The following is a 23602-nucleotide window of genomic DNA, read 5'->3' as shown; positions in this document are numbered from 1 at the left end:
TTGACATCTTGTCCTGGTAAGCCAGTGACTTGTATACTGAAGTGCTCACTGTCACAAAAGAATGAGTACCATTCATTTAAAATGGTGGAAAGTGTTTCCAAAACTGCTGATTTGCATTTTAATTTGCGACCAGAAAAGAATCAACACTATCACGCTTTCATTCAGTCCAAAAGTATAATAAATCTTATTCTCTAAAGTTTAACTTATTTCCTTCCATTCAAAAGTTATTGCATTCACTCCTGATTGAAAATCAGCACCTCAGACATAATACAAAATTCCCAAAACAGACTCTATTACTCTGTTGGAAACGTTGCCTCCCTCTCACTGAAATTAATCACGTGTGTACAACGTGACTGCATGGTGAGCCTGGGCAAGGTGCTCTATGTGTGCTGCTAAGCCTGGACTCATTGAACAATGGTATTATATCTCAAAGTTATGGGCCAAGTTTCCTGTCACAGCACGTAGTTAACTCTAGCAGTGTCAAACTGATAAGCTACTCTGATGAATGATAAATATTCACCACTGGCAGATACAAGAATGTTTTTTTCTATATGCCACCAAAAGCTATTATTACCAAAAGATTATAGCTATTATATACTTTATACAAACAACTTTCTTTAAAATCACAGGGTGGGAAGTGCACAATAAATTTATAGCTAATATATATGTTTACAACTATAAAATTATTTATCAACTAAATTGACAAAGCTTTTTATACGGTGCAAAATGTGATTCATGTACAATGTGTCTAGCTGCTTCGCTACAGTCCTTAGTCAACAAACTTCTGCCCACACCCACCGTTACCTAGCGAAGTGTTTGCCTTTTTTAGCTTTGGATGTTATGGGTCGTTTAGCTTAGTCAACGAAATTGTGATTACAATTGTTGGGTTGGGTGAATTTCTCTTGGCCTGAAAAAACAATAAAATAATGGAATCCACAAAAAATTACATATTGTAATGGTAGTAGCAATAGTATGTTGTAATTCATATCAATTGTAAAAGTGTCTCCATCTTCCTTGCAAAGTGGCACTGAGAGATGGCAAGGTGGTAGCCTAGGCCACACTAGGGGCGAGAGAGAAGTGTCACCTGACTTCTCTTAGCCACTGATGAGACTGCAATGAGTGCACTGTTTACATATGTATATAGAGAGATTAATAATTTATCTAACTACAAGACAGAACATTGCAAAACGTTGGCCTGTTTAGTTACAAAGGCAATTAATCCATCAATCAATCACCCTAGTTATATGTTCTCATTTTTAATTAACTTGTAATCTTAAGTTAGTTGCATTTATCAGAAGGCTATTGGCATTCCAGTGGTACTCAAGCAGGGTCACCACACAAGCATGCACGTCTGGTGTTGTGTGAGGTCACTGCAGCTTCGTGTCTCGGGCCGCCGGTGGTTCCTCCGCTATACAACACGCCTCTACTTTCCTCAATGGTCTCCATCAAGTAACGCAAGACTTCAGGGGCACTTATGGAAGACAACACTTAACAATTTGCCTAAAAACAGTAGTATTTATAAACTAAGAAAGGCCTCTTGTCCTTAACAAAAATATTAGTCCAAAACTTGTGTCCAAGAAGCTCCCACACAAGGACGGTGCACGTGACACTGGACTCAGCACTCATGACCACCTCCATGGAGTGTCAATGGTCCTCCAGAGGTGTATGTGATACTGGACTCAAAAATCTTGCTAAACTGACAGTTTTCTCCAAAGCAAAAATAGAGCCTTTTTGCCCAGCCCAGCTGCACGGCAATGTGAGGCATCGTTTGGCAGCCAAAGGGCTTGCCTGCAGAATGAAGGAGGGAAGGTTGGGGTGAGTGAGCTTCCCAAATACCATCCAAGTGCACCAGGAGCTCAGCAAGTTGCAAAAAAATGTTTCTCAAAACTCCAAAAATTTAACTTAACCTTGAATTAAATGTGGCTTAAAAACTGTAGCCTCAATTACAAGTGTGCATCAAAGTGAAAAAATATATATACACGTACATACAGCGGGCCCTTGCTCAGCATCTTACTGTCACATGCTGGACTCACTTTGTCTCCAGTGAGCTTTGAGTGAGATGGCCTCAGGAGTGACCTCCCTCTAAGTGTGCTAAGGGCCAGGGCTCACACATAACCCACAGGAGATAATGGATGGGAGGCACATGAGGCACAAACACCGAGCGAGGGCCAACAGTACCCAGGGCATCGCACTATATGAGTCTCTCCACGCGGAGTCGCTTGGTGAGTGCATGGTGGCGTGAGCCTCTCAAGGAGTGGGAGTAAGAGGTGTGGCATGGCAGCGGAGCCTGAGTCTCCACGTCTGCCAGGGTGGCACCCATTCCAAGCAGCTGGCACTTACTCTCCAAGTATGCAGCAAGTTCCTGGTCATCTGCATGCTGTGCTAGTGCTCGCGGTGTGTTGCCCTGCAAGTCCCTTATGGTGAGGGAGGCACCAGCCGCAACCAGCATGCAGCAGACAGTGCGCCGACGGTTCTGGGCAGCCTGGTGCAGCGCTGTCTGTCCCCTGGGGTGAGTAACAAGTGAGTGAGTAAAAGTTTTTTACATGAATGTGTTGCTATGTCTAACACAAGGATGTATGAAGTCCATGAGGCTAGTCAGCCTACACAAGGGCTCCTGAAAATATATCTTAGTTCCATCTGACTTTTTCATTCATAAATATAACTTCTATTTGAATTTTTCAGTCAAATTTACCAAGAAGACTCCTAACTTTTTTCCACACATGTACTATCTTATTTATTGCCTAATTTTTGCTTTGATCTTTTTGAGCCTGATTTTATCTGACTTGTGGAACTGTGGAACCAATTATAACATTTCCCATCCATTTGATGCTTTTGGGCAACTTTATGGTGCTTGTTAGGCTCTGCTATACTCAAGAGTCCACTGTAATATGTAAGCCATGAATAGAGTGGAGACAATACCTCTCATTGTCCACCATGTCAAGGATGGATGCTGGAGCCGAGGCTATGAGGTAGCGCACAATGTCCTTGAAGCCGTGTCTTGCTCCAAAATGTAGTGCAGTTTGTCCATGCGAATCAATGGAGAGAAGTGAGTAGCCCTGGGAGTGGAGGTCCTTCAGCTAGGGGAGAGAGGAGTGGTAAACAGTGAGATAAGCAATGGTAAGGGGAGGAGAGAAAGGATGATTTGATGAGGCTTATCCTGGTGAAGAGAAAATGAAAGGAAAATTGTTAATGTTGTGATCAGGATGAATAATTATTTATCTTTTTGTTCCCTTCAGAAACTTCCCCTTGTGTTATCTCACTCACCATCTTCAGGTCTCCTTGCTTGGCTGCCTTGATGATTCCGTCTGAGTTCTTTTCTAGCAGGTGACTGTTGAGGAGAGAAAAATAATAGTATAGGAGCCAATGACGACTACACTTGGAAAACAAGGAATTTACAAAAGGTTCTCCTTCTCTGTAATTCATGTCTTTTTGGCCTGGGCTTGCTTAATGTGATATGGAGTGAATGTATTTGGTATTAGCTTGGTAACTGATGTCATAAAAGGCCATATTATTTCAGAAACAAAGAACATGACTATACTGCAAGCCATCTCATAACAGCATCATACATAATCATACAAAATTCTTTCCCTACACCAGACAGGGTGGGTGTTGAGTTCTTATATGTAGTGTACTTAATATGATATGATACATTATTACTACATATATATTTTAAACACAACACAAACTGTTAATCCTGATGGAAACTAATCAAGCCTTTACAACAAACAGCATAACCCAGTGAACACCCTGCCAGAAATTTAGTAAGATGACGAGACTCAGGTGTTGCCACTGACTTACTGGAGGAAATATTTGACAAATTATTTATTGGGTAATCTTTTTGAGTTGATGAGTGTCATTTAAAGGAGTAACTGAATGAGGCCGGTAACTTTATCTTGTACGTATTTGTGCAAATAAAGGATGACTACTGGTGGCTGCACAAAACAGAAAAGTTTAATCCAAATGTTATGGTAGGTTATGCCTTTTTGTCAAATCAGCTGTTTGTGACAATTCTCTTTTCATTCATTATTAGGGTAAAACGGGATGCCTGTGGTTAAATTAGGGTGGGTGGAAAGGCCAATAACATGCAAAGACAGACAGGCAGACATGTACACAGACACTGAAGACTGACCAACACCACTGTTCAAGACTGTTCATCCCTTTCTTTTTTTCCATATATCAAATATTTATAAAGCTCAATTACTTTTGTTCATGAAACTTAAAAAACCCCACAAAGGTGACTGAATATATCAAATACTAATTAATGATAGGAACTTTTATTGTATTTGTTTTCTCAAAGATATTCTGTGATTTAAAGTAGTCAGTATCTTTAACAAACTAATGATTTCAATGCTTTCATCATGCTTAAAGCTGAATGAAGGCTACAACAGTGTGCTGAACAGAAGCTGCATGGTCACTCTAAGGCAGACAGACAACAGGAATAACAGGACAAGAAATACCTGGGAGGGAAGTACTCTGGACCAAAGACACGATCATGCAAGCTGAAGGAGGGAAAGAAAAGAAAAATGAATCAGCAGAGGAAAAAATCATGTTGCTCACAGTATGGACAAAGTGTGTATGAGAATAAAGAGCTGCAAAGGAGAGATAAATACAACCTCTCCTTGACCTGCCTTGGAGAGTCATGCCTGCCTTTACCTTGACCACCTCTATCAGTATGTGAAGTTCTGGCCTCAGTTAACCCTATGTTTGGTAAGATTTTGGGACATGCATTTTCTATCGTACGGAGTAATCAACACTCAGGAGTCTTCCTCATGCAGTCAGCTATCAATCCAATCACGGCCTGGTCCCTCATGTCCATGATATAACACTACTCACGTGCACGAGGTACTGCTACGTATTGAGTGATTACAGAGTTACTTAAAAGATGGTGTTGCCATCATTATAACTAAATAAAACTTCTAAACTTATAAACATGAATTTTGTGTGCATAAGAAGGTCATCCGAAGCACTGGACTCTCAGTGCATCACATTGAGGTGTATAAGAACCTATTGGTGAGATCACTGACACACACACACAAAAAAAAGATAAATCTTTGGCAAGTGACCAAATAGTAAATTTAAAAATACAAAATGTGATAAGTTTCAGGGCAATATTACCTATTACTACTAAAGGACTAAGTTCTTCAACTACAACAGCTGCTGACATTAGACAACATAAAAATAGTGAAGTTAAAAGGAAATTGGAGAACAGAAAAAAATGTGTACTCTTTTTGTTCCATAATGTTTAATAGATTTTCAGTAATATTTCACCACATTACAAAGCTGACATAGATATTTGTATTTATTAATTTAGAATTTTATAATATTCATTAGATTCTCAACATTACAGCATCCTCTCAGGCAGCTGACATAATGGTACTAATTATGTAACTGATATACTAATCATACCAATTAGAAATGTTTTATGGTAAACATTTATGAACATTTATTTGGCTCAGCTGAAAAGAAAAACATTTTTGTCAGTATAAAACATCAGCAATAAAATACTAATGAAAATCCACATGCTTTGGCTATTTACTGAATACTTTTAGGTCCTCAACAAAATCCACAAGGGTACTTATAACACATGCACTAATGAGTTAAAACTTCATCAAAACTCTAACTTGCAGGGTTTTCAGGTTTGTCATTCAGTAAATAGCTTGTGTCATGGAGATCTGTGGCTCCTGGGACCTTCTCTCCCTCAAGGTTCTTATCTAGGTTGGTTAGGAAGACAACACCTCAAGCCAATGCCAACACCAGCCCCACACATGATTACCAAGGTTAGGGCAACACAGTGCCTCCCTCCTCCTCCCCTCCCTGCAGGCTGCCAGAACACACCTTTCCTAGGGGGGCATTTCCCTATTTACCTGTGGGCCACCTCCTCCTCTCCTGCATCGGAGGAGTCCTGGCGTGTGGTGAGGGCCGAGGGCGGGATCCTGTGGTCGGCTTCGTTCCCACCCACTCCTGAGTCACTGTCGCTTACCATAGCGAGCCGCTCACTGTGGTCAATGTCGTTGTCCACGCTGCAGAGCCCAGCCATCACCATAAGGTCATAATTACCGGGCCGACATATTTCTTTACCAGGGGGTTTACAGGTCCCTTGGACAGTCCGGGTTTCAGGGCACCAAAGGACAGGCAAGGCACTCACTCGGTGGCATGGGCTCAATGCATAATATGTGGCTCTGCCACAGACACTATGTAAACTGAAGTGTCTTTCAATACTAAATTTCATCATTACATGAGATAATGCTGAGTGCGTTTCCTTCACATGTTTGTTTCATAGCAGAGAATGTGTGATGATTGACAAAAATATGTATGAAATTACAAGATTAATTTAAAGATTGCAGAAGGATAATGCTTAAGGAATGTTAGAAGTTACTGCATCCAAGGTAGATAGAATGACAGAATTTGTCTATTCTACATAATGTGCTGCAGTGAAACAAGTTGAGTTAATATTCCGAGTGCTGCAATGAGGCTGCATAACACAGCCTTTAAGTCCAGGCCCGTGATTCACTGAGTGTGTACTTGCCTGCTTGGAATGCCCTGATGGTGGGATGCCCAACGGTGTGTGTGTGTGTGTGCCTATGTGTGTGTGTGCATGTGCGTGTGCCTGTGTGTGTGTGTGTGTGTGTGTGTGTGTGTGTGTGTGTGTGTGCATGAATGAGTGTGTGCTGTACTATGTTGAGTCAAGCTGGCTGAGCCACATCTTTTGAAATTCCTGTGCATTTACCAAATTTTGATATACAGGAAGTGAGTTCCTCTCGTGGGGTCCCTTTTCCAATAACTTAATCAAGTCTAGCTTTAAATTCATGAATGTTTTTGGCTTGAGCTATATCATTTTTGATGTATTTCCTGGTGTTGATGCATTCATGAAGACAGTTGTGTGTCTTGACATCACTTAGGCCACTTGTTTCCTTAATTTCTTTCTATGACCTCTTGTATTTCTAGTATCCCATATAAACAGGTCATCTCCGTCAATCATCACCATTTCTTTCATCGCCAATTGGTACTATTTCTCTTCCCTCCTAAAAGACGTCAGTATGGAACTGTGTGTGAGTGTGTATGCCATGCATATGTAATGTTATTCACCCACGGTCTGATCACATGCTGGACTTGTGACCACCAGCCAGTACCCTCCTGGAAAAAGCTCTCTTTTGAGTTCGTAGGACCGATCATTGGGTACAGCGGGGACCTCACACACTATACCCCCTCCTCATTGCTCAAGGGGGGACAGTAACTGCCTCTGTCAGCGAAACACCCTTAGTGGCCTGAGCGCAACTCGGATCTCCACCTACCGAGTGACAGGCAAAGGGTGTACCCACTGAGCTACATCCATGTGTGTGTGTGTGTGTGTGTGTGTGTGTGTGTGTGTGTGTGTGCGTGTGTGTGTGTGTGTAATTTTGTAATATAAAAGTGGTGTTTGAGGCTAGAAACTGCAGTTACATGATAGTGTGGTGGTGAAGGTGGAAGTAGAAATAATAATAGTAGTAGTAGTAGTAATTGTAGTAGTAGTAGTAGTAGTAGTAGTAGTAGTAGTAGTAGTAGCATAAAAAATAGTAATAGTAATAGTTGTTGTTGTAGCAGCAGCTGTTGGAGTAATGTTATTAGTAGTGGTAGTAATAGTAGTAGCAGTAGCACTGGTAGTAGTAGTAGTAGTAGGCCTAGTAGTAGTGGTGGTAGTAGTAGTAGTAGTAGACTAGTAGTAGTAGTAGTAGTAGTATAGTCTGTTCACTTAAGCTAGATTCCTGGGCGCCTAGGCAGGTTGGAAAGCTTGCAGCTGATTGGCTGCTCCGCTTTCCCGCTAACACTTATGTCGGACCACATCTTGCATGCTCGAGTGAGACATGTTTCTTTATTATATGCCATAGCTCAACTCATATACGAGCTAGCCAGTTTTGGTTGACACCATCAGACTCAGCAGTGACTGTAGAATCAAGATGTATTGTAAAAACTCGACAAAACAAATAAGAAAATGGTATTACGATGAGATGAACTGTGAAGATGTTAAAAAAATGTTTATAACATGTTTTACTTATGCTCACTGTTTTCAACAGTTGTTTTGCTTTGTCGAGTTTTTACAATACATCTTGATTCTACAGTCACTGCTGAGTCTGATGGTGTCAACCAAAACTGGCTAGCTCGTATATGAGTTGAGCTATGGCATATAATAAAGAAACATGTCTCACTCGAACATGCAAGATGTGGTCCGACATGAGTGTTAGCGGGAGAGCGGAGCAGCCAATCAGCTGCAAGCTTTCCAACCTGCCTAGGCGCCCAGGAATCTAGCTTAAGTGAACAGACTATAGTAGTAGTAGCAGTAGTACTAGTAGTAGTAGTAGTAGTAGTAGTAGTAGTAATTGTAGTGTCGGAAGTTAGCAGTTACTTTTGTTTTGTTGGGGTGTTAGACTTGTTAGCAGCAATGGCAGTAATAACTGATAAATGTATAAATGTGATATGCAGTTGTTTTGGTTTATCATGAATGTGAGTTTTATGCAGCACTCTTGTTGGTGGTGGTAGAGGTGGAGGTGGTAGTAGTGGTGCTGGTTGTGGCAGTGAGAAAGTTCCAGTACAGAAATTGTAATACTGTCAAGGTTAAGTATAGGGAGTAATAAGAATTGACAAGTAAAAGGTGAGTGAGCAAATTATACCTGGGAAATGACAAATTGTGGGGTACTGACGCTCAACTCTACAAGATGAGAAACCTTCGCTAATCAAAATCTTCAAGGGGAAAGATGGGAGACAAAAACAGAAGAAGAAGGGGTCAAAAGGGAGTCATTAATAAAATTATGGTAAAATCAGTACAAAGAAATCAGTAGTGACAATGCATGAAAACAACTTTTAGGGGGATAGACAGATCAATGTTAAAGACAATATATACTGCAATTACAAATGTACATTCTTCTAAGCCTTGCAGGAGTAAAATAACATTCACTAGATTACTGTGAAAATTTCTTAGAAAAATAACATGCAAAGTAGTTGTAGTTTTACAAGGCTAAACTCACCTGTTGGCTTTGGAACTAACGTAACGCAACGCTCTTTATCGTGAAACACAACAGAATGTGACTCTTAAAGGTAAACCAGGGGGCAGAAGCTTATATGAACGCTTACTTGTAGTATTTCACATTACTTTAAGATGGTGAAAAGGAAATAAAAATGTAAACACCTAAACTGCTTTATACAGTAAAATATTTTCTGGTGAATTCATAACATACTAGTTATTTTGAATGAGAATGCTTGTGGAAGGATAAAACTTTCTGGAGGCTGGCTCAGAGTTCCCAGGCCTGTTTAAATCTAAGGGACAAATTTCTTTCCATTCTCATTAGAACTTCATTTCCTTATAAATGAGCAGGGCTAGCATTCACGCACTGCTGCCATGGATGAAATGCATTCTCACAACAATACTGCCAGAAACCCAGTGACATGACACCCATTCTGACTGTCAGTTAAAGGATTTAATGGAAGATTGCCTTCAAAGTTAATGAAAAACTCAACCTTAGTTCACAAATTCTGTCTAACACACTCTTCCATTCACCTGTGCTGTGATTGGTGGGAATTTAACAGGACCAGCAGTGAAGAAGAGGCCTGCTTCTCTGTGATAAAGTAAAATGGGTGCATCCGCCGTGGTCCAGTCCAGAATTAACATTTTGGCAGCCATTTGATGCAATTTCACTGGTTTAGAGCAGACCACCTAGTCTGGACCATAGAGTCTGTGTGGTCTGTACATGTAAATCTTTCTCTACCCTTCTCCATATTGTGGGAATCAATTAGATTTTTTTTTAACATCGTATCAGTTTTAGAGCACAAGGCAAAGCATAACTACAAGTCATACATTCGTATAAGCTTCCAACTCCCTTGTTGCATCCTGCCTCCCCTCTCTCACAAGCTACAATCCCCCAACTTGCATCTTCCCCACTGTGGCCCTACGGTCTGCCTCCATTCCTCACCTGACATCCCCTCTTACTCCACCGACGTTGGTGGGATCAGTGAGTTCTGGGTCCAGCACGAAGAGATCTTCCGTGCAGATGTCGGTGACATAGTGAAGGTGTTCCTGTGCCCGGTCAATACGGAAGAACCTCTCGGCAGTACAGGCTGGTGGTGAGGAAAAGTGAGCACAGTTATTTGGAAAGATAACTCAACCAGCACACAGACCTTATGGTTCAGCCTGGATGGTCAGTCCTTAAACCTTATCTATCTATCTCTGTTACCCTGTCCCCTCATGGCAACTTCAACCAGGATGGTGGTATGAATGGCTCTTTATAAACAACCATATGTTTAATGGCTTATAGTTTTGTAACATCCTTAAAGAAGATGATAAGGTTATCAAAACTGTACTGCATATTCCTAATGAGATCCGAATAATTTGTTACATATATAAAATTAGGATTTAGTAATTGAATCTAGTAATAAGTAACAGAAGGGCATGAGTGAGTGGCGGGTGCTTACAATCCACGAAGCACCAGCTCTCGGACAAAGGCTTGCTGGGGCGACTCCGGTTGGTGGTTTCTTCCATCATTCTATTGATGTGCTTGCGAACCTGATGAGAGAACAGTTAAGTGTCATTAAAGTATTTGGAATTTAAACATATAACAGTTCACATGTTCAGGGTTCAAATATCTATAATGCAAAAGGTTGGTGGAAAGAGAATATGGAGAACTAGGTGGCATGATATGGTGAAATAATATGTGAGAAAACGAATAAAAATTGAGGTGTACGAGCACAGACAGATTGCAGGGATAGGAACAAAATATAATTGAAAAATATGAGGAAAAATATATAACTGGAAGTGAGCTTTGGTGTGGAATGGATAAATATGTAGAGTAAAGAATTAAAGAAATAAAAAACGGACAAAAGAGAAAGCTGATGTATTTTAGATGTAAAGAAAACGACAGTATCTGGATTCAATTTCATCAACCAGTATCCATGGCCAAGCAGTGAAAAGTATATTTATGTGTTTTGGTAGCATCAAGACACTTCTCCACCCAAAATTAACCTCTCATTTCTACTTTCTTTATAGGATAAGCTAGAAGAAGAGTAGTGGTGAATATGGAGCTGCAGAGGTGTCCCCAACGCTACACTACAGTACTATACGCAGGTTAATACCATCACAGGTGCAATATACTTATGAGAAATAGTAAAGAGAAACTTGAAAATAAAAGAAGAGTAAAACCAGCCCCTCACCTGCTCTAGGTCGGCATCTTGGTCAATCATGATGAGGCCGATGGAGGTGGAATTGGCGCGGAGCTTCTCCTTGTCGTAATGATGCTGCTCGTAGTCGAACATGGTGATGCGAGACACCTGTAGGCGAAGCTGCTCCAAGTGGGGTATCCTGCAAATAGAAGAAATTAAGTTAACCTGGTTGCAGCGACGGGGCAAATTTGTGGCTTTACCGTGTAGCAGTGATGAGCCATATTTTTGGCTTTACCATGTAGCAGCGATGGGCCAAATTTGTGGCTTTACCATGTAGCAGCGACGGGCCAAATTTGTGGCTTTACCATGTAGCAGCGATGGGCCAAATTTGTGGCTTTACCGTGTAGCAGCGACGGGCCAAATTTGTGGCATTACCGTGTAGCAGCGACGGGCCAAATTTGTGCCATGATATAAACCTCCCAAAATAGATGACGTATAAACTGATCACAAATGCTTTGATACATATTATGAAATGGTTTGTGTGAATGATGATTTTGTCTCATTTTTCTCGCTTAGATGGACCATCAAGAAACATGATCCCTGCTGCTACCGGGTTAAGGGTTGTGCAATAAATCATGTTCATAAAAGTAATCCACAACTTCTTCATCCTCCTCCTCTTCTTTGCCGGTCTCTTCTTTCCTATGCTTGTCCTTCCAATCCTTCTATTCAACTATTCTCCCCTTCTTTCCATACTCACGTGACAGACTTCGCCTTCTTCTTGGTCACCATCGATGCCTTGTTGAGGTGGGTGAGCTCGATGATGCTTGGGTTGACGCGCGCCGCCTCACCATCCACTTGCATGGGGATTGTCTTCTTGGTGATGATTCTGGCCTGCTTGCACTGACAGATGGTGGTGCCGTGCCCTCCCGCCTGGAGCAAAGGCTGTACGGGAGAAAGGATGGATTAGTAAAACCTGGCATGGAGATTATGAAATGCCAGAATTTTTCTCATTACAACACTCCCACACGGCCACTGCGTGTAACGAAACACACGAGAACTTAATCCAGACAAGGAAAGGTTTGCCGGCGCCGGGGATCGAACCCGCGACCAGCGTAACGGGAGAGCCACTCCTTTACCAGTCTGCCAAAGAGGTACCCCACTGGCTAATTGGGTTATGGGAGGCTCGCCCATCAGGCAAGTCGTGTCACTACAATTAGGTGACCACAAGAAGAAATGAGGAAGCAAGAAAAAGTTTATGGTTAGGATGATTAGGAAAAATGATACATAAGCTCATCAAGCGATTGGTAGGATTTTTACGCCTTCAACCATGCAAAAGGAATCATGTGCTCTTGTATTCTGTATCAAGGCTCCATCCAGCACCAGCAATACTCACCATTTGGTATGTGGTGAGGCCAATGACTTCAATAATGCCGTCATCTGTCTGCTGTTCAATGCCGCTGCTTCTATTCCAAGGGTGAGTGCCAGAACCATAGCTGTAAGCAGGAGGAGATTTCAGTGATGCCAGAGTCATGTACAAGATCTATGACTTTTACCATAGCTGGGCACGATAACAGAAAACCTTATTCCCGATAACCGATAACTGATAATGGAAAACCTTATCGGTGATAACCGATATTCGTTAACTAGAGACACAAATACAGGAAATAACCGATAACCGATACCCAATAAAAATCCACAATTCCGATAGGCGAAAACGATATTATTGATATTTCAAATAAAAAACAGATGAATTCAAATTTTCATTATCTGTATTTTAGAAAACTTACAAAACCTGAAAACCACACGTTGACACGTACATATGGACGGTAATGCTAGAAACGCCTGAACCGGTGTTGTGTTATTTGGCGTCCCCACCGTCAAAAACTGGCGCTTTTGTTTACAAACACTGGACTCTCGTGAACTGCGCATGCTCAGACCAGCAAGCGCAGACCTGTACAGTCCCACAAAGCTTTTTAACCGTAATTAAGAGTTGCTGGAAGGCTGAATCAGACATACAGTACCACTACCACCATCCCCGCTGTTTCTAGAACGACACTCTGTACGAGTTGTATTTATATGTACAGAGTGTCGTTCTAAAAACAGTGAGGATGGTGGTACTGTATGTCTGATTCAGCCTTCCAGCAACTCTTAATGTGTTAAAAAGCTTTGTAAGACTGTACAGGGCTACGCTTACTGGTCTGAACATGCACAGTTCACGAGACCAGTGTTTGTAAACAAACGCGCCAGCTTTTGACGATGGGACACCAAATAACACAACACCGAGTGCCTTCAATACCATGGCATGCTCACAAACGAATATGGAATATCAAATTTGAGGCAGTGAATACTCATTTTTTGGGCAAAGTTAAATGATTTTTCTCTTTGATATATTGATTTTTGAGTCTAACATCAAAAAATAACCTAGTGTTTTAATGTTGATCTAAGTTTGAAATCTCTTCACCGAAGATATTTCATACCCCGAAGTTTTCTTCATACAACGCCGGGCGCCCGGGCCACGCATGCGCAGTAGGGATGAGACAACGTTTGTTTTTGTTTTTTTTTGTTTTTTTTTGAGAAGCGGAAATAAGTAGCTATTATCGCTAGTTTGGTTACAAAAGTAACGAAGATACCGATATTTACTTAAATAAGTAGCGGATGGCCGATAACCCGATTTTGTTATCAACGATAAAGTATCGCGATAACTTATCGCGATAACGTCCAGCTATGACTTTTACAATATAGCTAATTACTTGAACAAATAAACTTAACTGACTAATTGATAAAGGGATAGTTTATTACCCCATTCCACCTCACAGCTGCAGGTGAAAAAAAAAATCTTTCAATCACCAAATTACGTGTGAATGTGGGAAGCTTTTATATCTGAGTAAACAATAGAACACATCGAAGGAAACAAAGAACAGCTTCCTTGTCATAGTGGTTAGATATACAACTGTGAGGTGTTCTGAGCCATATGAAATTAACACATCAAAGAATCATAGCATATAGTAAGCACGGTTTGGAAAGAATACACGTGAGGACTTGTACACTGGAAATGGTGGACTCCTTACCTGGGAATGTTGAGGAAGACCACTGCATGCACCTTGTTCTCCTTCAGGATGGGGGTCATGTCCTTGCCGTCACACTCCAGCGTGCAGTTGTCCGACAGGTCCTTCCATTTCCGCTGCAGGAGGTCCTTCCCACCGGCCTGCCCATAGAACATCTTGTTGCGCAGGCGAGAGTTGAACTTCTGTGGGTTGGCCTCTGTGGAAGGGAAAGAGGGTTAGCAGGGGTTGGGATGTTGAGTGACTGGTCGTAACTTCTTTTCATCCTTTGTTTATGGATGAATGTATTCTTAAACATTTAAATGTACTGTAATCAAATAAAGTACTTAAGGAAATGGAAATTGAATCTTAATAGACATCTATTCTTGTAGTATGTTTTCTCAAAGTAATTATGTATTTTAATTGCTAAATGATCTGCAAATATTGGTTTTACTCTCATACATATAGTATTACATATATATTTGATAAGTGAGCAGATCTTTTTGTTTGAGTGATTTTGATGCAGATGAAAGAAATTGCCGAGTGCCTTTCCCTCACCTCTTGCTTCATGGAACTCCAGGGCGATGTGAGCGTCAACACCGAAGGAGAAGTAATTGTTGACCACGCTGAGAGGAAGCGTGTCTCGGCCTTCCTCTGTGGGCTCAAAGTCTTCATTCTTTGTCACATCAACGCGCCATCTGTCCAGGTGCACAACCTCCCCGTCCGCTATGTTGCACAGGATCTTGCTGATTGGCTCGTCCGTGTAGCTGGAATAAAGTGATTGAAGGATGAACACATAACATTATTTAGGGGGTGGCAAATATGCACTGACCTATTCCCTTGTAGAATTGTATATATATTTTTTACAGTAAAGGAAGCAGCTCGGGGGTAAAAATAAGTTAAGAAAGAGAGTCCGTTGACAAAAAAGCCTGATAAACACATGATAACATTGTCAAGGGGGTGGCCAATATGCACTGACCTATTCCCTTGTAGTACTGTGTGTATATAGTATAATTCTTTGACATTAAGTAAGCAAATATAGAGTAGCACTAGTATTAGGGCTACGTACCCGCCTCCCCAGCCCAGTGCTCGCGCCAAGTCATTGCCAGTGCCCAGAGGAAGGACGGCGACTGCAGGGGGCGGCTGGAAGTTGAGTTGGTCGAGCACAGAAAGCACCCAGCCCACCGTGCCGTCCCCGCCGCAGGCCAGCACCCGTAGGTTAGTCACCTTGCGAAACATCTCGAGCCTGGCGAGGAATAGGAAAATAAATAGATGAAGTTTTATACATATTTTTACTTCTCATATGGAGGAGATAAAGAAGATTTGATGAGTTGCTTTGGCTAGATGATGGTAAAATGAGGTGAGAGTGTTAGATAAAGTCACGTAGCAAGTAATAACATAATAAATAGATAGAGATTCATCATATTTTTACTTCTCATATGGAGGAGATGAAGAAGATTAGTATGAGTTGTCTTGGCTAGATAATGATGAGGTAAGTGTTAGATGAAGTTATGTAGAATATGAAAGATTTTTGAACAATGATGGAAAGACGTGGAAACGTTGGATGAAGGTGTAACTTATATATAAATTTCATCTGTGAATCTAAGGAAGTTATAGGGTATCCACTTCACATACAGAACTATTGATAAATGGAATGGTCTAAATTCTGTTGATAAATGGAGTGGTCTAAATTTTGAGGTGGTTCAAAGGAGGAGTATTTATGAGTTGAATTAATATGGATAAATTGGATATGGAGGCAGGGCAATACGAACATAACTCAAACTCTGCAAACTATACAGAGATAAAACACAACTACATAAACTACAAACTACAACTAAGCAAACCCATATCCTTACCCTGCCTTGGGGCCACCCTGAGTGAGATCGAACACCTGCCGAGGGTTCAGCAGCCACTGGAACTTCTGCATCAGCTTGGCTCCCTGGTTGCCGCCACTCTTGGGGTTGATGAAGACGATGAGGGGCTTGATGTTAACGCTGGGAATGGGCTTGATTGCGAACGGCCGCGTGTCCTTGTCATTCTGTGGTGAGAAAGAGAATAATTAAGCACTGATGAGGTGAGAGGAGATGAGAGGAGGTGAGAAGTTTTGTGGCAAGGTGTTGAAGGAGAAGAAAGAGAAGAGAGAAAGAACAATATTATACACAAGCGAGACGAGAGGAAATGAGAGAATATGAGAAAGTTGGGAGGAAGATGTGGAAGAAGAAGGAAGAGAAAGAGGAGAAAAAAATATATACACAAGTGAGGTGAGAGAAAATGAGGAGATATGAGAAAGTTTGCAGCAAAGTGTTGAAGGAGAAGAAAGAGAACGAGGAGAAAGAAAAAATATACATATACAGGTGAAGTCAGGGAAAATGAGAAGATATGAGAAATTTTATAGCAGGATGAAGAAAGGGAAGGATGTGGAAGATATGAGGGAGTGAGAAAAAAATATGCAAGGGACTGACTGAATGCAAGAAGGAAGGAAAGATTAGAAGTGAACATATGGTGCAGCGAGGAAGATAATTAACACAAAGATAAATTAAAGATAAACAGGTGTGCAAGGAGGTAGATAAAGTGGATATGAGAGGATGAAGAAGAAATATACAGGGGACTGACTGCATTCAAGAAGAGAGGATTATTAAAGGGAGAACACACGGTGCTGTGAGAAAGATAATTAAAGAGGAGAGATAAATGAGAGGGCAAGTAAGCATGTGAAATTTAATAATCAACAATGGGAGTAATAAAAATATCCTAATGAAAAGATGGGCTACCATACAGAGTAATGAATTGAAAAAGAGCATCAACTTCAATCTGGCAAGCAAGGAAAGTAAAGGAAACTCAATCCCCTTGCTGGCGGTAACACGAAACAGCGTCTGACACCTGGGAGAGGATGGCGCCTTCTCAAACATGTTATTTATCCTCTTTCTGCAGCCGGTTTTAGTTTCCCATCTGGCAGTGTCACCAAACGGCATAGTTCACACGCCGAGTTGGGCCACGGCTGGGGGGGTGTCGGCTGTCTTGATAAGCCCAACAGGTGATGTGGTACAGGTGACACGGCATTTAAATTTTGCTTGTATGCGTCATGTGAACAGGTGTGGCGTCCCTTTCCTTCATATGTTCTGGGAGTATTAAGATGCCTCTCCCTCTGAAATTGACCTCTCTTTTGGCCACTCTTTTGTACTTTCTTTACACCATATAATAAGGGTAGTGGTGATGGATATGGAGCTGCAGAGGTGTCCCCAACGCTACACTACTGCACTACTCGCATGTACTATCACAGGTGCATTATACTTACGAGAAATAGAACAAAAACTACATACAGGTAACATTACAGGTATACATGAGTGATACTGAGATAAATATATACATGACCAAAACGCCTTCACACAGGTACATCAAACGGTACACTAATTAATTACAGGTAGATTGCGACTGAAGGGATACGATATAATAGATGACTTGAGTACTACTATCGCTACGTGCTGGGAACCTTCTGTTAGAGGTATTGGAACTATACTTTTGTTGCGAGATAATATATAGAGGCTAATAGGAGCTAATGTGAACTACTCGGAATGTGCTATCAAGGTGACTTATCGTAAATTTACCTGTCCCTCCTCCTAGTAATGCAGAGAAACAATAAAAACAGGTTAATTGCTGTAAAAATATAGTGACCTTTCTTTTGTGTGTGTTTGTTCCAAGTAGAAGACAAGAGGAGAAATTATTATAAAAAGTAATGAAAAAAATACTGTCGCTCTTCTCGCTACGGGAATGATAATAATAATAATAATAATAATAATAATAATAATAATAATAATAATAATAATAATAATAATAATGATAATATTGCTGGAGAGAGAGAGAGAGAGAGAGAGAGAGAGAGAGAGAGAGAGAGAGAGAGAGATTTACACAGAAAATCAGACCACACAGACCCCATGGTTCAGACTAGGTGGTCTTTTCTTAAACCAAAGTGATTCTATATTAATCAGATGGCTCCAAAACGTTGCATTTCAACTCTAGTTAATATTAAGTTGAAGGAAGTGTGTGTGTGTGTGTGTGTGTGTGTGTGTGTGTGTGAGAGAGAGAGAGAGAGAGAGAGAGAGAGAGAGAGAGAGAGAGAAAAGTGGAACAGAATATTAAATTTGATTCATGGGACAGGAGAATCTATATGGCTCTTGCTCGTGATACATAGGAAGGAGGAAGGGATGAGGGAAGGAAGAAAAGGACACAGTGAGTGGTTTCGTCATCTGAAGAGGAGTGAATGCAATTGGGAATGACGGACAGAGCAAGATGAAGAAGATGAAGAGCCCGGAGTGGAGGACAAATGAGGAAAGAAGACTAAAGAAAAATACGAGGAAGAGGAAGAGAAAGGGAGAAGAAGGGGAAAGAAGCAAGCAAGGGGATGAAGATAAAGAGAAAAAAAGAATAATAATAAGAATACAAGAAAGGTGAAAGAATAAGAGAAAAAAAAGGAGAAAGAAGGAAAACGAGGCAAGGAAAGTAACGTAAAAAAATTATATAGAGGAGAAAGAAGAAATGAAGAACAGAATGCAAATGAAGGTGAAGAGAAGAAGAAGAAGAAGAAGAAGAAGAAAAAGGAACAAGAAGAAGAATGCAAAGAAGGTGAAGAATGAGAGAAAGAAGGAGAAAGAAGTAAAAGGAGGCAAACAAATTAACGTAAATAAAACAAACAAACAGAAGAAATAGAAGAAATGAAAAAGAGAATGCAAATAAGGCGAAGAGTAAAGAAAACATACATAGAAGAGAAAAAGGAGAAGGGAAAAGAAGCAAGCAAGGCCACGACGATAAAGAAAAGAAGGAGTAGAAGGAGGAGGAACAAGAAGAAAACAAAAAAGGTGAAGAAGAAGAGAAAGAAGGAGAAAGCAGAAAGAGGCGAATGATAAATGAAAGGGATTAAAGGAGTCGCGCTGTCATTTCTGATCGTGAAATAAAGAAAATAAAAAAAACAAAAGAAAAGGAAGAAGCAGCTGCAAAATGTTTAAGGGAGACTATTACTTTCACGTTTAATTTACCATCATAGTCTTTCCCCCCTCGTAAACGCCGCCAGAGAAGGAGGAAAAGGACACTGGGGGAAGAAAAACGATAAAGGAGAGAAAGCAAGCGAGGTCAGTGGAAAAAACAAGAGAAAGAGGAGGAGGAAAAGAAAGAAAGAGGAGGAAAAGAAACAAAAATAGAAAGAGGAGGAAAAGAAACAAAGAAAGAAAGAGGTGGAGGAAAAGAAACAAAGAAAGAAAGAGGAGGAGGAAAAGAAACAAAGAAAGAAAGAGGAGGAGGAAAAGAAACACAGAAAGAAAGAGGAAAAGAAAGGAAGAAAGAAAGAGGAGGAGGAAAAGAAACAAAGAAAGAAAGAGGAGGAGGAAAAGAAACAAAGTAAGAAAGAGGAGGAGGAAAAGAAACACAGAAAGAAAGAGGAGGAGGAAAAGAAAGAAAGAGGAGGAGGAAAAGAAACAAAGAAAGAAAGAGGAAGAAAAGAAACAAAGAAAGAAAGAGGAAGAGGTAAGAAACAAAAAAGAAAGAGGAGGAGGAGGAGGAGGAGAAAAGAGACAGAGAAAGAGGAGAAAGAAACGATATGAAAAAAAAAAATCAATTCATAACAAAACTTGGAAGAAATAAGAAGAAAAATAAGAGCAAGGGAAAACAAGACACTGGAGGAAGAAAAAAGAGAGGAGGAGGAGAAAAGAAACAGAAAAGGAGGAGGAGAAAGAAACGGTATGCAAAAAAGGTAAACATCCATAACAAAACTTGGAAGAAATGAAAAAAAAAAATAATAGCCAGGGAAAACAAGTCACTGGAGGAAGAAAAACGATAAAGGCGAGAAAGAAAGCGAGGTCAGGAAACAAAAGAAAGAGGAGGAGGAGGAGAAAGAAACGGTAGGTAGGCAAGGTTAAGTAAACACGTACGTAACAGAACTTGGAAAAAATGAGAAGAAAAATAAGAGAAAGGCAAAACATGGAGGAATAAAACACGAGACATACACGCAACGGGAAAGAGAAAGAAGAAGAAAAAACAAACAAACAGGAAACGAAAGAGAAAAACTAAAAAAATAATTAAAAAAACGAATGAAAGGGAAAACAAGAAACAAAAATAGGAAACGAAAGACAAAACCTACGAATTGATAAAAAAAACGATGGAAGGGAAAAAGAGAAAAAACAACAACAACACAAAAGAGAAAACCAAGAAACTAATAAAAAAAACGAAAACAAAAACAAAAAATAAAACAAAAACACAAGTAACAATACAAGGATACGAGAGAATTATACACGAAAGAAAACAACAACAACAAAAAAACTAAAACCTGAATAAAAAAAAAGGACTGAAACGAAGAAATAAAAAGTGAAAACGGGTGGAAAAGAACAATCGCGGAAGAAAGCGGGAAGCTGATGCGGAAAACGGGGAAAGGGAGGACGAGGAGAAAGTGAATCACGGAACGACGCAAGAACCATCCCATCAAGAAGGACTAAAGGGTCATGTGCCTCCCTAAACCTCCTCCTCCTCCTCCTCCTCCTTTTTCTTCACCTCGTTTGCATTGTTTTGTGTTTTTCTTTCTTCCTTTTTTTTTACGTTACACTGCTTACTTAATTTATTTCTCCTCCTTTCTCCTTCTTTCTCCTCCTCCTCTTCACCTTATTAGCATTTCGTGTTTTTTCTTTTCTTTTTTGCTTCTCCATATTTCCTTTGCGTCACTTTGCTTTCCTCTCTTTTCTTCCTTTTTTCTTTACCTTGTTTGCATTCTGTGTTTTTCCTTTTCCTTTTTCTTTTCCATTTTTGTGACGTCATCTTGCCTGCCTCTGTTTCCTTCTTTCTCCGCCTTTTCTTCACCCTGTAATCTGTTTTCATTTCTTCTTTTTCTTTTCTATTTCACACGTAACCTTGCTTGCCTATTTTTTTCTTCCTTTTCCTTCTTTTTCTACACCTTGCTTTACTTCTTGTTCCTCCTCCTTCACGGACCTTGCTTCTTTTCCCTCCTTCTCCTCTTCTTCCTCTATTTTTTCTTCAGTCTGTTTTCCTTATTTTTCCTCCTCCTCCTCTTTTCCAATTAACTTGCCTCTCTCCTCCTAATCTTCCTCTTTTTGTCTCAATCTTACTTGCCTTCCTCCTCTTGCTAATCCTCTTCCTCTTTTTCCCCCTCCTACCTTTCTCGTCCTCCTAAACCTCCTCTTTTTCTTCACCTTGTCTCGCTCGCTCCTCCTCCTCCTCCTCCTCCTCCTCCTCCTTCTTCTTCTCTTCTGGGAATAATATATTTTCAATTTCTCTCAGTGATTGAATTGTCTTGCTATTTCCCGATTTCACCCCATTTTCTTTAAAGTTACCCTCGTCTTCCCCGGGAGCTGCTGTGTCCATTGTCTTACTCAACGAGCCAGCCTCTCTCACACAGATCGGTATTTTTTTTCTTATTTTCTTTCAGTTTTAACGTCCATTTTTTTTACGTCTACGCCTATAGCGCCGGTAGGCTTACTTGAGGGGCCTGGATGGTGTTCGGCCCCAGCCCGTCATGGCGCAGGCAAGTGTTTATAGTGGCGCCATTTTCTCTTGTATCCAACGTATCGGGCTCCCACTGCGATTATTCTCCAAGGACGCAGAGAAGATTGACCCTGTTTTCATGGGTGATTTTTCCCGTCTAAGGTGCATAAGCCGTATGAAACTATCTACCAGAAAGATTAACTGGATTTCCATGGGGGATTTTCCCGTCTAAGGTGCATAAGCCGTATGAAAGTATCTAGCAGAGAAGATTAATCGGGTATCCATGGGTGATTTTCCCGTTCAAGGAGCAGAAACCCGGTAAATCTATCCCTAGAATCACAAAACAGTCTATTAAAACCCGAGCAACTTATAGGAGAGGCTTTTCAAACAGGGGAAGTGCGGTACCGATACGCTTAACCCGGTAGCAGCGACGGGCCAAATTTGTGGCTTTACCGTGTCCCAGCGACGGGCCAAATTTCTGCCATGATATAAACCACCAAAAATAGATGATGCATAAACTGATCACAAATGCGTTGATATATTTTATGAAATGGTTTGCGTGAGTGATGATTTTTTCTTAATTCGCTTAGAGGGGCCTTTCAGAAACGTGATCCCCGCGGCTACCAGGTTAAGGAATACGAACTTAAGATCCTTGGGGTTAAAATCATCTCATTTGGTTTGAAAACGGTTCGATGTTGCCTGTCTCTTTCTCTCCCTCTCTCAGATAGGTATTTATTTCTTTTCTTTTAGTTTTAAGATCCTCGTGTAAGAATCTTCTCATTTGGGTTTAAAAATGGTTTCGATGTTGCCTGTCTCTTTCTCTTCCTCTCTCAGATCGGTATTTATTTCTTTTCTTTTAGTTTTAAGATCCTCGTGTTAGAATCTTCTCATCTGGGTTTAAAAATGGTTTCGATGTTGGCGTCTTCTTGCGTCCGTCACTTGTTTTTCTTTCTTTCCGAGCCGCCCACTTAGCTCCATTACGGCGATGCCCACTTCACTTAGTGCTTAACTGCTCTTAAATCAACCCTGGAGAAATATATAAGAAGACTGCGCGGCTCCTTCCACTGTGCTATATTAGTGGTGGAAAGGATGATGATGATGATAATGATGATGATGATGATGATGATGATGATAGGAGTAGTAGTTGTAGTAGTAGTAGTAGTATACTAGTAGTAGTAGTACGACGTGGAAGAGGAGGCAAGGATATAATAATAAAATAATAATAATAATAATAATAATAATAATAATAATAATAATAGAAGGAAAACGGGCAAGATCATAACAAAGAAGAAGAAAAAGAGGAAAAAGGAGGAGAAAAAGGAGAAGAAAAAGGAGGAAGATAACGAGAGAGAGGAGAAAAAAATAGGAGAGGGAAAAGAAGAAAGAAGAATTAGGAGATGATGGAAGAGGAGAAGAAAAAAAAGAAACAGTAAAGGAGATGAAGATGATAAAAAAAAAATATTAATGATACTAATGATGATGACGATGATGATACCAGAAATAAAACGACACTAGAACCAACGCGAACTATATACCATCAAATCAAAATTCATAAACAACAATAAAAACAAAAGCAATAAAGTCAACGAGAACGAGGCGGGCAAATGAAAAAGAAAAAAAGATAAAAAAGAAAGTTCCTCCATAATAAGTTCGAGAGAGAGAGAGAGAGAGAGAGAGAGTGTTATCAGACATATACGACAACCATCTCCCTTTATTTCTCCTCTTTTATCCTTTCTTTTTCCTCTTTCTCCTCCTCCTCTTCCTCTTATTCTTCCCTTTGATAGATGGCCTCGCACTCAGGTCCAATATTTATGTAAATGAGTATGTAAAGCTTATTTTTTTTTTACCTTCATCCTCTCTCCCTCCCTCCCTTCTCCTTAATTGTCCCATCCATCTTTGTAAATCCTCTTTGGCCGTGTTATTATTTTCATCGTTATTCTTTTTTTATTATTCTTAACTAT

General features: G+C 40.4%; 1 protein-coding gene across 8 annotated transcripts in view; it reads right to left on the bottom strand.

Moving 5' to 3' along the window:
• Positions 1–23602, bottom strand: part of LOC126984509 (eye-specific diacylglycerol kinase-like) — a 188783-nt gene that overhangs the window by 2457 nt on the left and 162724 nt on the right. For 3 of the 8 annotated variants that reach the window (XM_050838238.1, XM_050838240.1, XM_050838239.1), the window contains 14 exons: positions 16022–16203; positions 15235–15411; positions 14724–14932; positions 14193–14385; positions 12518–12617; positions 11882–12066; positions 11176–11323; positions 10441–10531; positions 9942–10086; positions 5865–6020; positions 4458–4499; positions 3265–3328; positions 2920–3077; positions 2341–2504 (listed from right to left, as the gene is read on the bottom strand). In XM_050838238.1, the coding sequence (XP_050694195.1) occupies positions 2341–2504; positions 2920–3077; positions 3265–3328; positions 4458–4499; positions 5865–6020; positions 9942–10086; positions 10441–10531; positions 11176–11323; positions 11882–12066; positions 12518–12617; positions 14193–14385; positions 14724–14932; positions 15235–15411; positions 16022–16203 (2014 nt within the window). Of the gene's footprint in view, positions 1–798; positions 908–2340; positions 2505–2919; positions 3078–3264; positions 3329–4457; positions 4500–5864; positions 6021–9941; positions 10087–10440; positions 10532–11175; positions 11324–11881; positions 12067–12517; positions 12618–14192; positions 14386–14723; positions 14933–15234; positions 15412–16021; positions 16204–23602 lie in introns of all 8 variants that reach the window. The other 5 variants (XR_007736896.1, XR_007736937.1, XM_050838241.1 and 2 more) reach the window with 5 other exon arrangements.

Source organism: Eriocheir sinensis, chromosome 5 (assembly GCF_024679095.1).
Source record: "Eriocheir sinensis breed Jianghai 21 chromosome 5, ASM2467909v1, whole genome shotgun sequence".
NCBI classification, from domain to species: Eukaryota; Metazoa; Arthropoda; class Malacostraca; order Decapoda; family Varunidae; genus Eriocheir; species Eriocheir sinensis.
This window is presented reverse-complemented; position numbering and strand designations above follow the sequence as displayed.